This window comes from Manis javanica, chromosome 1 (assembly GCF_040802235.1).
Source record: "Manis javanica isolate MJ-LG chromosome 1, MJ_LKY, whole genome shotgun sequence".
NCBI lineage: Eukaryota > Metazoa > Chordata > Mammalia > Pholidota > Manidae > Manis > Manis javanica.
Genome location: NC_133156.1, coordinates 79,669,477 through 79,683,863, shown reverse-complemented (window position 1 = coordinate 79,683,863; position 14,387 = coordinate 79,669,477). Strand labels below are relative to the sequence as shown.

At 48.1% G+C, this 14,387-nt stretch overlaps 1 protein-coding gene across 1 annotated transcript in view; it reads left to right on the top strand.

Annotated features, from left to right (window-relative positions):
• Positions 1–14,387, top strand: part of ADGRV1 (adhesion G protein-coupled receptor V1) — a 577,341-nt gene that overhangs the window by 506,505 nt on the left and 56,449 nt on the right. Inside the window, exon 87 of the mRNA XM_037012118.2 lies at positions 2,724–2,845. Coding sequence (XP_036868013.2) covers positions 2,724–2,845 — 122 coding nt within the window. The remainder of the gene's footprint in view (positions 1–2,723; positions 2,846–14,387) is intronic.

The following is a 14,387-nucleotide window of genomic DNA, read 5'->3' as shown; positions in this document are numbered from 1 at the left end:
GCCCCGTATGAACCCTTGGCTTCCCCACTGAGCTCTGTCGGCACACAGCCCTTGTTTGGCTCTAGAAACTTACAGAACCATGCAGGCCAAATTTTGGAAATTTGGTTCCTACTTGTTCATGCAAAATACGTATGTCCTTTTGTACTCTGCACAGAGCCATAAATAGAATTTTGTACTCTCACTGTCGGAGCAAAGAATGCAGTTGCCATACTCAATACCTAATCTTTGAAAAATTTCGTGAGCATCACTGAGGCAGCTTCCTAAGTATTTGGGTATCTTGTCAGAAGTAAAAATAAGCCTGTGGCTCTGTATCAAACTGTATGATTTCATTAAACAAAAATGAAATTTTATAAAAATTAAATCCTGTCCTGCTATACAGCATTAATGACAAAGTAACTATTCATCTGTATAAACCTTGTCTTGTATTATTCTTATTTTCTCTGTGCAGTTATAATAATAACTCAGACAATTTCATATTTTTCTATGAAGGGCTATCTGACAAGGTATCAGCATGGTCTCCTTTAAAAGCCTCTTTTTCCTTCTCAAAAAAATGAAAGTGCCCAGGTTTCCTCTCCCTCATTCCCTTCTTTCCTTTCTCTTCCCTTCCCAAACATTCCATCCCGGGTATGCATCCACAGGGGGTGTTCAAGCATGGAGTGTCAGAAGCCCATCACTGTGAGGAAGTCACTCGTATGAGGGGTGCAGCCTGGCTCTGAGTGTGTTTAAGAGGCCGTCTGTACAAGGGAAGGGATGACAGCATCAGGAGATAGGTACAGGCAAATAGGGCAGGTGATCAAATAGGTAAATATATTAAGAATGATGAGAAAGAGATTTCTTAACAACAGAGAAGGGAGTTACAAAAATGGAAAGGGGAAAAATTAGAATTAACCATTGGTGTTGGATTGGAATTGGAAGTACTGGTGTAAAGTAATGATTTTCATTATATAGAGATAGATACAGAAATATAGATAAAAATGTATGTGTGTGAATGCAAAGGTGGACAGACATTTATTCTCTTGCTCGAGAGGGCTACAGAGCAGGACCACGCCAGGAGCAATGAGCCAATGTAGCCCCAGATCTTGGTTTCTAAATGCCACAGGACATAGCCAAAGTCACAGAAACCATCTTGAACAGGCTCTCAGCAATCAAGCTCAGAACAATTTGAGCATTATTATTATTACATAACCCTTAGCGAAGTATACCATATAGATACTTAACTAATTACAAAGGAAAGTAGACTAACTTTATGGTGGAGAATTTGGGTAACCACTACCCTAATCAAATGACCCAATGAGCATGCTAAGTAATGGGACACACTAAATGCTTGTGACTCCCAGCAGAATGCTTTGATAAGAACCCAGCATCACTTCTGTGATTTCTTTCAAAGTTTATAATCTGAATCATAACACCAGACAAACCCAAATTGAGGCACACTCTAGAAGAAAAACTGACTGGTAATCTTCGAAAGTGGCAGAGTCAGGAAAGCCAAAGTCCAATGAGAGACCGTTTGCTGTGAAAGCAGACTCGGTGATGTCAGCTGAATCCTTCTGCCACAGGAAATTATTGGAATAATTGACAAATCTTGAATGGGATCAAAGGATGGTAGTAACGTATCGGTGTTACTTTCCTGATTTGATAGTTGTAGTGTGTTTATGTAGGAAAACATTAAGTATTTGTAGAAAATACACATTGATGTATTCAGAGGATGATGGGAGATCAGGTTGGCAAATTTCAAATGGCTCAGGGGAAAAAAACTGTCATAGTGTACTTGCAACTCTTCTGTAACTCTGAGTTTCAAAACATAATTTAAAAATTGCTACTGTTGTATTTAATTGTCACATTTCCAGAGGACATGTGGATTTCAGGCATGAACTAATAGAGGTGGGTATATGTAGATTTTGAGGTTTGTCATGAGAGTGGCAGTGGGGTGGTGGTGTTCATCATCCCGTTGTCTTTCAATGGCTTGAAAATGTGTTTATTTGCAACTGCTAAGATCTGATTCACTTTCTGGATCTTATACAGCTTGTCATTTAAATATTAAAATCTCCTCTTTAAGGTTATTATTCTAAAACCCAGATATCAAAGACAGGTGTGAAGGGTATTACAATCCCTTGGCCCTGAAGAAATCTGTTCTAAAAACTATTCAACAAAATTGAACGAGAAAATGTTGGGTAGAGTAAGCTTAGTGTTGGCAGTAGGGAACCCGTCCTTTCATCTTTGCTTTTAACCTTGAAGTTTGGTGTCTTTTCAGTCAGAAAAAAGAGACAGGCACATACTTTCCCAACACACACAAACAGGTTTTTGTATTATTTCTGTTTTAAAATGTCTGGTTTGACTACACTAATTTCAGGAGCACACTGCTGCCTACCATTTTCTGGTGGAGTCCTTTTTCAAGGAGATTTACCTGGGGTTGAAATGTGACTGCAGTCCACAGTTGTTTGTGGCACTTCCTGAACCCTCCAGCAGGTGGGGATCTAGGAGAGGAACAGTTCTCATTCTTCCCCTTCCCCCTGCCTACCAGCAGAACAGAAGGAATGTGGACTCAGCAATGTGCCTTCTCTTCTTGGGCATAAGAACTAGATTTCCAAGGTTGTTCTTTCAAAATGAGTACTTTGGCATAGAGAGTAGCACAGGAACAGAGCCAAAAATAATTTTAGGTATATGTGTGACTACGCAGAATTCCAAAGCTCAAAAATTTTGTTTCTTTTCTTTATCATTTCCAGAAGTTCCACTGGTTTTATATCTGTTTGCCCTGATTTCTATGACATGGCTTTGGGGAGGCCTGCACATGGCTTACAGACACTTCTGGATGTTGGTCCTTTTTGTCATTTTCAACAGTCTGCAGGTAAGCCTTACGGTTTGGTTACTAATGGCACACATGTACCCTAAAGAAAACATGGCCTGGGGTTTCAGTATAAAGAAATCAAGTGTCCAAACAGTGAATTCATGCACACAGTAATGTCATGCACAATTGTAGAATAAAACAGTAGAGGGCTAAATATTTAACACCTAAAATATGGCTGAGCTGCTAACTTGTTGATTATACAAATAGGGGAGACTTAAAATATTTACCCTCCTTTAAGAACATCTGAGTAACTACAAAAAACATATTTCTTTTCCAGCAGGATTGATGGCTATAAACTTTACAGATAGCAGCCATGGAGAACCTACACACTATCTTTGGTTGTGTAGAAATTAGATCAGCTGAGGAACGGAATAGACATTGATGTTCAAGCAGTCCTCTCTTAAGCCTGGTGCTTAGTGAAATGAGAGTGTTTTGGTTCACTGAAACATGATTGACACCCTCTAAGTCTGGCAGTGCCCAGCTTAAATTCGTTTTGTGAGGGTAATTGGATAGCATAACTAGAAATTATATAACTGTAGCAAAAATTAAAGCTGACTTGTTTAGTGCTTTTGTTAAATGGAAAAAAGTCGCACCCTGAAATTAACAAATGGAACAGATGAACTCATTTTCCATACTTTCCAAAGTGAAAAGATCTGTCCTCGACCAAAATAATTTCTTGAATTTACCAGAGATACCACTAAACAGACCTTATTTTGACCACCATCTTGCAATAGGAGCATGTGTAGAAGAACTTATTAGTATTAGAGCATACAACTAATTATAGCATACCACTTAAAAGCATTTTTAGGTAGGCTTGTTAGGAGACAAATTCTTTAGTGAGATCATATCTTACAGCAGGATGCCTAATCAAACATTGTATTGATTTAGGAAGGAGAAAAACAAAAAGTAACCTAAAAGTCTGGAATCAAGGTGATTCAAGTTGATACCTAGACGGTTCTCAACAGCGATAATGGTAATTAAGCACCTACTACTAGCACAGTGTGGTAGCTGCTGCCGGAAGACTAGGCCCTGCTCCTCTATGATCTGATGACTAATTAACTGTGTGAGTCGACTATGTCAGGTGCCATGTAAACAAAGTGTTGTGAGAGCCGAGTGCTTGGTTTGAGTTATAAGAGCCCGTTTACCCTTGCCCGTGCTAGCCTCTGAGGTGAGCCCCAGAAGTGAGCCGCTCAGGTCAGAGGCCCAGTTGCAGCCACCTTTGAATCCCTGGAGTCCAGTGGAACCAACGCCAAGGTCCGCGCTAGCAGCCTGCCGATGCATTTTATTTGGTGGGCACACAGTGTTTTAGATTTTTTTAAATATTTGCTGCAAACCTTTTAAATTGAGAGGTTTCACATAAAAACTTGAATTTCTGACCTTTCTTTAACAGCTGTGCTTGCTTGGCAGCAGGTTTTGAGTCCTGAGTAGGTACCAACTGAAAGGAAAGGAGCGACACACAACAGCAATTCACCGGAGAGTTCCGCTTTATTAGGGAAAGGTGCTGGGTTATATAGGATGGGGCATAGGGTGATTGTGGTGTTACTTCTACGGGGCTGGTGGCTGTTGGCTAGGTGCTGGGATTGGGAGGGGGGCGAGAGGTGATTGGGCTTCAGGTGGCGCCGGCGGGAACCGAGGACCCCGAAAAGAAGCCGGAAGTTCGCCATCTTACTGGTGGGGACCCTTCATTCCCCACTTTCTCCTCTGTGGGTTTGTGGACGTTGCTTTCTCTCTGACTGCTTCCTGCTGAACAGGGGCGGAGAAGGGAGTGAGGGTTTGAGGATTGGGAGGAAAGGGTTGATAGGACTCCCCACAGTAAGGATGAGTAGATGTGGACTTCTTCAGGTTGGAAATCAATGAAGGTTCCCTGTAACCATAGGTCGAGGACCTGTTGATTCCAATGGTGCCAAGAGGATACGGGTGTCAGGAGCCAGGCGTCTGCGGCCGTTGTTTCCAGGAACAGTTTCCAGCGGAGAGAGGGGTCCATCTCAGCATGTGGTGAGGAGGTCACGTGAGGGTGAGGGGTCTTCCGTGGCCAGAAGCTGGTAGTTCCTGAGTAAAAGCTGGTTGAAAGCTTGATTAGAGATTTTTCCGACTTGGGATTTGATGAACTTTATTATACAGGGTAAGAAGAGACAGACGAGAAGAATGACTATTATGGGGCCTGCAATGGGCCAGAGCCAGGTGAGGAGGGGGTTTGTTAGTATTGAAGAGAATGGGTTGGAATTGGAAGCAGAGTGGAGGCTGGAGGCAAGGTCAGTGAGTTTGGTGATGTCAGTTTCTACAATGCCGGATTCGTTGATGTAATAGCAGCACTCTTCCTGGAGGAAGACGCAGGTGCCGCCCTTCTCGGCTGTAAGCAGATCTAGGGCCCGCCGGTTTTGAAGGGTGACTTTAGCTAGCGAAGTGACCTGTCTTTGGAGAGAGGCTAGGGAATCGGCAGTGGATGTCAGGGCTCCCTCAAGTTTGGCGTCGAGATCTCTAACTGCCCATAGAGAGTGACCCAAGGCTCCTCCCGAAAACCCCACCCCAATGGCTGAGGTGATTAAAGAGATACCGACCATGATGGGAAGGAAAGCAGCCCTTTTTGTGCGCGAGTGCAAGGGAGGTTGGAGCTCAAGGAATTCTGCCATGCTGTAAAGTGTAAGCTGTGAGATTAGGGTGACGAGAATGCAGGGTGTATCAGAGTTGAGAGGTAGTGAGTTGAAAAGGCTGCCATTACACCAAAAGAAGTGTCCTGGTTGCGTAAAAGTCTTAGAGCCGGAGGTAGGGGTGTAGATAGAGAGGCAGTGAAGTGCACTGGAGGGGGGTGGAGTTGGGCCTACACAGTGGTGGATGGTGAGATTATCTGGGTATTCTGGTTCCCACAGGGGTATGTCTGCCAGGGGACGGAGGGGTTGTCCTTCTGCATGGAAGGAGTAGTTGGAAATATTGAGGGGCACGGCGGCCAGCAGTGGGCGCTGTAGTGATGCGCACAAGAAACAATTGGCGGTGTTGAGGGTGTGGTTGAGAAAGATGGTGGTGTCTTGAATGAGCTGTAACCAAGAGTAGGAGGAATAAGAAGATGAAGAGGCGCCGTCAAGAGTTTGAATAATGACTTTTTCGGAATGTCTGATATCTGATGCAACTTGAGAGATCTGGGAGCGAGAGGGAACATACTCTCGAGAGATATGAAGGGTACCATGGGGGGTCGAGGACCCCTTGTAGTAAACTGAGGCTGTTACTCCAGCAGCCCATCGAGAGTCCCAGGGATCTGGGATTAATAAGGAGAATGAGCCGTTGGGATATTTCATGAAACGGTTGGAGGAGTAATACTGTGGGTACTGGAAGTCACCCATGTAGTGAATGGTGCAAGACCAGTAGGGGCATCCCCCGTAGGTGTCTTGCCATCGCCTGCAATAGGCTTGTCTTTGGTCATAGAGGAAGCAGAGGTAGGGAGAATAAAGGTAGCTGTAAATGAATACTTCAGTGAAGGGAGGAAAGTGGAGGTACAAAGGCTCAGAGCAGCCTTTCAGAGGGCAGTCTGATGTGGCAATGAGGGCAGTAACTTTTGTTTGATGCTGTGCGTAAGTCTGCTTGACTTTGAATCGCCATACAAAGGAGGGTGGGGCGGCAGGGAAGATAATAGGAATGAGGGAAAAAAGCGAGAGAGCAGTAAAGGAGGAAAAAGTCATGATTCAGGTATGGATGGCAAAGAGGGTGCACGGGATATGCAGAGCTTCAAGGGATCAGAGGGATGAGGCGTGGTAGAGTAGACAGCGTCTTGGGCTGTATCCGAAGGACTCTGGATTGTGACTGATGGGTCTTGGGTGTCCAGAGAAGGTGAGTCTTGGGTATTTGGTTTCAACCTGGAGATATGAATCCAAGGGGTGACAGAGTTATCAGGCAGTGAGAGCTTGGCGGCCGAGGGGGTGCAGAGAATAACTGGGTGTGGACCTTCCCATTTCGGGGTGAGAGAGGGCTGATCTTCTGGCGGCTTATAAAACACTAGTTGGCCGGGCTGTAAGACAGGAGGATTTTGGGAGGCGGATGGATCAGGAAGGAGCCAATCTTGATATTTCCACAATTCGGTGCGGAGGAGAGAGAGTAGTGGAAGGGCTATATTGGGAGGAATTGGTCCTTTGTGGGAAGGGAGCCCCGGGGGTAGAATCGGGCGGCCGTACATGATTTCAAAGGGTGATACAAGAAGGAAGGTTTCTTTGGGAGGGCTCGAATGCGGAGTAGAGCTAAGGGAAGTAAGCGAACCCAGTCAAGGTGTAGTTCTAGAGATAGTTTGGTCAGGATGTCCTTTAGAGTCCTATTGGCTCTTTCTACTTTTCCTGAAGCTTGTGGTCGATAAGGACAATGTAAATGCCAGGGGAGCGAGAGTGACTTGGAGAGGTTTTGGATAATTTGGGCAGTGAACTCAGGGCCATTATCTGATTGGAGGGAAGTGGGCATCCCGAACCTAGGAAAGATCTGGGTGAGGAGGATAGAGGCAACTACGGATGCTCGTTTGTTAGTGGTGGGGAAAGCTTCGACCCATCCTGAAAATGTATCTACTAGCACGAGTAGGTATCTGGTACGTCGTACAGGGGGCATGTTAGTGAAGTCTATTTGCCAATCTGCAGCGGGGACATTACCCCTTGCTTGATGAGCTGGGAAGGGTCGGGCTTTGACGGGGGTATTAGGGTTAGTGCGTTGGCAGATGGTGCACTTGCAGGTGATTTGGTTAAGTAGGGTTTTGTCTTCAGGAGAAAGAGGAAAAAAAGATTGTAAAAAATGAATTAAGGATTGGGGGCTGGGATGGAACAGGTCATGTAAGAGGCGGAAGAGAGACTCTTTGTCCTGAGAGCAGAGGGCGTCTTGTGATAAGGCTAAAACTGCAAGGGCAGACGGATTGTTGTCTGGTGCGTTTTCTGATAGGGCAACTGACCGGGCTACTCTGTCGGCCTTGTTGTTACCTCTTGCAATGGGGGAGTCGTCTTTTTGATGTGATTTGCAGTAGACTATGCCTAGTCGGTGTGGGAGTTGTGAAGCCTCTAAAAGTTTAGTAATTAAGGCTGAATTAGTTATGGAATTCCCTTTTGTGGTGAGGAGGCCTCGTTCTTTCCATACTGCCGGGTGGGACAAGAGAATGTGGAATACGTACTTGGAGTCAGTGTACAATGTGAGAGACGTGTCCCGGGCCAGAGTGCAAGCTCTGGTGGCTGCAATGAGTTCAGCCTGCTGATTGGTTGTACCAGGGGGTAGGGCTCGTGCTTCAATGACATCTTCGAGGGAGACTACTGCATATCCTGAGTAGTGGATGCCCTCATGTTTAAAGGAGGACCCATCAGTAAACCAGATGAGGTCGGAGTGTGAGAGGGCTCCTTCAGAGATCGTGGAGTGGCACGGAAGGAAGTTGTGAAGGGCTTCCAGGCAATCATGCGAGGGAGTATGAGGAGAGTAGGGCAGAGGAAGAAGAGTGGCCGGATTTAGGGGCGGGCAGGGGAGGAAAGAAATGTTTGGATTTTGGAGGAAAGAGGACAGTAAGGTCAGGAGTCTGGAGGGGGGGAGAGTCTGTAAACTTTTGTAGGTTAAGAGATCTTTTAGGTGATGTGGGGACAGAATGGTAAGGGGCGCTCCGAATGTTAGTTTGTGAGCTTCTTTCTGCAAGAGCTGTCCAGCGGCTAATGCCCGTAGGTAGGGGGCCCATCCCCGAACTGTGGGGTCTAATTGCTTGGAGAGATAAGCTACTGGGGCAAAGGATGGGCCATAATATTGGCCTAGGACTCCTAGAGCTTGACTGGACCTCTCATGAATGTATAATGAGAAGGGTTTTGACAAATCAGGGAGATGGAGAGCTGGAGCTTTTACAAGGGCTTGACGGAGCTTAATGAAGGAGTGTCGGGGTGAGGATGATAATGGTTCTTCAGGGGGGCCCTTGCTGAGGTCGTATAGGGGTCTTGCCAACAGGGAGAAGTTAGGGATCCACGCTCTAAAATACCCAGCCAAGCCTAGAAAGGAAAGGATTTCTGTCTTGGTTTTGGGAACGGGCAGGTCAGAGAGGAGTCGTTTTCTGTCTAAGGTAATGGACTTTCTTTGCTGAGACAGAAGGAATCCAAGGTAAGTGACAGAAGGGGAAGAGATTTGAGCTTTGACAGGGGATACTCGGTAACCTCTGGAAGCTAGAAGGTTAAGTAGAGACGCAGTGTCAAGTTGAGACTGTTCCCACGAGGGACTGCAGAGCAGAAGATCATCTACATATTGTAATAAAGTGGACTCGGGGTGATCATGGTGAAACTGTTTGAGGTCTTGAGCTAGGACTTGTCCAAAAATATGGGGACTATCTCGGAAGCCTTGTGGTAAAACTGTCCAAGTAAGCTGTACAGAATGTCTGGTGTATGGGTCCGTCCAGGTGAAGGCAAAAAAATCTTGGGAGGAAGGGTCTAGAGGAATAGAAAAAAATGCGTCCTTGAGATCTAGGACTGAGAAGTGGGATGCAGAAGCAGGGATCTGTGATAAAAGGGTGTATGGATTTGGAACTAAGGGATGGATAGGGACAACGGCCATGTTGATGAGGCGAAGGTCTTGGACAAGGCGGAAAGATCCGTTGTTTTTTTTCACAGCTAATATGGGGGTCTTAAATGGGGAGTGAGCGGGTCTGAGGTAGTTTTTGTTTAAGAGATCTTGAATGATGGGTTGGAGGCCTATGAGGGCTGAAGTGGTTAGGGGGTATTGGGCCTGACAGATATACTGAGAGGGGTCACGTAATTTGATAGAGGCAGGGGGACAGGGCCATGGAGGGGCTTGTAATGTCCCAAACTTTGGGATTTACAGGGTGTATAAGGGCAGAACTGGAGCTTTCATTGGGTAGAGGGGGGTTGTCGGCTATGAGGGCCATCAGAAAGGGAGTACTGGGGGCTGTGGGATTGGATATAGTTATGGAAACGTGGAGGAGGGAAAGGATGTCCCGTCCTAGTAAAGGGATGGGACACTGGGGCATAACTAGGAAGGAGTGGAAGAAAGGTATGGGACTGTCTAGGATTGTGCATAAAAGGGGGGGGTTTTTAATGGGAAAATCTGTTTACCTCCTACCCCGACTATAGGAGTAATGGCTGGCGTGGTAGGGCCCCGATATTCTCGCAAGACTGAGAAGGTGGCTCCTGTAACCAGGAGGAAGGAGATGGGGCGACTGTCTACTGTTAAAGTAACCCTGGGCTCCTGTTTGGTGATGGAAATGGTCGGGCGAGAAGCCCCCGGGCCCCGTCAATCTTCTTCTGCCAGCCCCACTAGGGTGGGCTTAGGATGGGGGTTGTTCGTCCAGCCTCCCCTTCGGGTGGTTGGGGAATCAGACCCCCAGTGGCCCTTTTTGTGGCATCTGGGGCATGGGGTGGTAGGAGATCTGGGGGAGGGGCATGCCCTTGACCAATGTCCCTCTTTTCCGCACTTGAAACAAGCTCCTGGGGGGGGCTTGTCTGTAGAGGGGCGCCCAGGTTGTGGTTTTATCAGCTGGGCCAACATCTGGAAATTGGCCTGATCAGCTTTTTGTTTACGGCGTTCTTTCTCCTCCTCCCGGTTATGGAAGACTTTAAAGGCCACTGTTACGATCTCAGTCTGTGGGGTAGCGGGGCCCTGTTCTAACTTTTTGAGTTTAGCTTTAATGTCGGGGTAGCTTTGAGCTAGGAAGTATGTCATAAGAACCTGTCTTCCTTCAGGTGTTTCTGGGTCCAGGCTGGTATACTGTAATAGGGCTTGAGTGAGTCTATCTAAGAACTCGGAGGGGGTTTCGTCTCTCTTTTGAATTATGTCTTGGAGCTTTTGAAAATTGACTACTTTACGAGCTGCCTTTTTTAGACCTGCTATTAAGCAGGAGGCAAAAATATCTCGAGAGTGGAGACCCACAGCGGTGTTATAATCCCAGTGTGGGTCTTGTTCGGGGACAGCAGTGGGACCAGGGGGACAGGTGGGGTCAGTCCTGTGGGTTTCGGTAGCATGCATTTGGGCGAAGTCCCAAGCTCGTCTACGCTCCTCAGGGAGGAGAGTATTGGCCAAGAGCATGAAAATGTCATGATGCGTGAGGCTGTAAGACTGAGGGTCCACTGAAACTCCCTGATGTAGGTCGTGGGATCAGTGGGAAAGGAACCTAGGCGTTTCTCTAGTTGGGCTAAATCTCCTAAGGAGAAAGTTACGTGAACGCGCAAGATGCCTTCGGATCCTGCTACTTCCCGGAGCGGGGCGATAATTTTGGGAGGCCCTCAGGACCGAGTCTGAGGGGGACTGAAGGGTTCTGGCTCAGTCTTTGCAGGGGAAACAGGTAATGGGGGCAAAGCCGCGATAATTTTGGGAGGCTCTCGGGACCGAATCTGAGGGGGCAAAGACGGACGAGGCTCTTGGAACTTAGTTAGAGGGGGGCTGAAAGGCTCAGGCTCGATTTGCGGGAGGGGGTAAGGTGAGGGGGACGGAGGAGGAGGTGGTGAGGTGTAGGAGGAGATGGTGGAGGAGGGGGAAGGGAGAGGATGGGAGGCTTCTGCGGGGGTGGAGGTGGCCGCGGCGATAGAGGAAGGGGGAGGGGCTGTTGTAGGAGAAGAAGGGGAAGGGAGAGGATGGGAAGCTTCTGCCGCGGGGGTGGCGGCGGTAAAGCTGGCAGCGGCAGCGGTGGCGGCGGTAGAGGAAGGGGGAGGGGCTGTTGTAGGAGGAGAAGGGGAACGGAGAGGATGGGAAGCTTCTGCCGGGGGGAAAGCGGCAGCGGTGGTGGCGGTAGAGGAAGGGGGAGGGGCTGTTGTAGGAGAAGAAGGGGAAGGGAGAGGACGGGAGGCTTCTGCCATGGGGAAAGAGGCGGCGGCAGCGGAGGGTGGAGGGGTTGTAGGAGGGGGAGGGGCTGAAGGGGGAAGTCTGTATGGCGGAGGCTCGTCGGCCGGGTCAAAGGTAATTGAAGAGGGACTGGGAGTGTGTGGAGGGGAGGGAGACGGCTTGCAGGCTAGGAGAACTTGGGGCGGGGAGCAGGTGGTGCAGAGGCTGGGATTTTGAGCTAGGAGGCGAAAAGCTTCGATATAGGGAATCTCCTTCCATTTTTTCAGGCGCTGGCAGTAGTTAAAGAGATTGCGAGTGATGTTAGGATCAAGAGTTCCCCCTGCGGGCCATTGGTTGTTATTGTCTAGGGGGTATGTCGGCCAATCTTGGGAGCAATATTTACGGAGAAGTTTTGGTTTTATATCAGGCGTCAGGGAGAGGGTAGCCAGATGCTTAAGCAGGCATTCAAGAGGTGAACTTTCAGGGAGGGATGAGGAGGCTCCCATGGCTAAAGGACAGAGAAGGAGACAAACAGGGGAAGACAAACGGAGATCCTTGGACTGTAGGCAGACCACAAGGAGACAAAATGGCTAAAGGACAGAGAGGGAGACAAACAGGGGAAGACGAACGGGGATCCTCGGACTGGAGGCAGACCACAAGGAGACAAAGGGCGTCCCCAATGATCCTTGGTGGTCTGCGGAAACTCGTATACGAGTCGGAATTTCTTGGGAAGTGTGGGTCGTCACCCAGACTTCCCTAAGAAGGCAGAGTGCCGGAGTCACGAGGTACCTAGCGCTAGGCGTTTTCGGCAGACTGAACAGGTTTCTGCGGACGGAACAGAAGGAGGAGGGGGCGGGAAAGGGAGCGTTCTCATCCGCAAAGGAGTCACCTCATTTATGGCTGTTGGAGGGGGAGGGGGCTGAGAGTCTGCTGCAGCTGTGAAGGCCTGAGGTGGGGGTTTATGGCTTTTGGAGGAGGGGCCTGAGGGTCTGCTGCAGCCGTGAAGGCCTGAGGCGGGGATTTATGGCTGTCGGGGGAGGGGCCTGAGGGTCCACTGCAGCCGTGAAGGCCTGGGGCGGGGAGCGTTCCCTCCTCGTCCCCGAGCGTCAGGGCCTTGCCGGACGATCACGGTCAATGGCACTGCGATAGCTCAGGGAAGAGTGGCCCACCCCGGGGAAATTTTGCTTAAAAAGTTTCAGCTGAGGCGGGGGTTTATGGCTTTTGGAGGAGGGGCCTGAGGGTCCGCCGCAGTCGTGAAGGCCTGAGGCGGGGAGCGTTCCCTCCTCGTCCCCGAGCGTCAGGGCCTTGCCGGACGATCACGGTCAATGGCACTGCGATAGCTCAGGGAAGAGTGGCCCACCCCGGGGGGGGGGGTGGCGGGGGGGGACTTACCTAAAGGCCAGAGAGGAGTGGTGAGAGTGATGAGCCAGCGCCGGAAAAAGAGGACGAGGGCAAGCTGCTGCTGGTGTTGGGGGAAGACGGGGCCCAGTTGGGGTGTCCCGTCTCCCGGGTTTCGGCACCAATGAAAGGAAAGGAGCGACACACAACAGCAATTCACCGGAGAGTTCCACTTTATTAGGGAAAGGTGCTGGGTTATATAGGATGGGGCATAGGGTGATTGTGGTGTTACTTCTACAGGGCTGGTGGCTGTTGGCTAGGTGCTGGGATTGGGAGGGGGGCGAGAGGTGATTGGGCTTCAGGTGGCGCCGGCGGGAACCGAGGACCCCGAAAAGAAGCCGGAAGTTCGCCATCTTACTGGTGGGGACCCTTCACCAACCCCTTGGAGGGGACGTGTGACCTCATCACATCTAATAGGCTTCATTCATTCAGATTACCTGCTCATGAGTTTGTAACACCTTTAATGTTCATGAAATAAATGATGAGTGTGTGGTTAGAGATGGGTATTTCAGGCAGAGAAAACAGTGTTAGCCTGGGCTGCAAACAGAGAAAGTGATTAATTTTGTATAGGTTAAACAAAGGGTTACAGTGGGGGATGGAGGGGGTTGTAGTTAGAAAGGCAGTTGTGGGAGGGGAAGACAGTATGTTAGGTTGGCTTCAGTGCCATATTACCATACTCAAAATGGGATATTAAACTTCAGCTTTCAAGCAGTGAAAAGCCATTGAAGTTGGGGCTTTTGTTTACTTTGTTCTGATTTTTAAATTTTTGTTAGTTTAAAAAAATTTTAATGTTAAATTGGTATGGCATGCTCATACCTAGTTTGTGGAAGAACAGCTGGAAACATTGTTCAGGAGGGTACTGAAAAGGGGAGAAGCTCCAGGCATGGTAGGCTATGGCCATTGTCCAGTTTATGATGTTCTGGCACACCTGGGAGTACAGAGTAGGTGACAGGTTTGAGAATTGTTGTAAAAATTATATTAATGAAATTTGGCTAGCCCATTAAATGTAGGCAGGTGGAGTGCCAGAGAGTGACGTCACTTAGAAATGCCTGGCTGGGTGAATGGCTGGGCACTGACACCTTTGTCAGCATGGAGATTGCATCAGGAGCAGGGTCCTAGCCAATATGCAGTGAGGTTGAATTACTGGGTTAAGGAATTAAGAAAAATATTAAAACGATTCTTTCTAAATTTCTTGTGGACCATATAGAGACATTTGGTTATACGATGGATCCCAATATGATGAGATTTGGGAGACTTAATAAAGCTACCAATGTAATGAGGTATAGGAAGAGAGTGAGAGATTGTTAGAGAATAAGAATCAAGATAGGGTGTTTTTAAATTGCTGCTAGGAGAGAAAGCTTCAAAATAAAAGAATATCTAACTTCAAAGTATA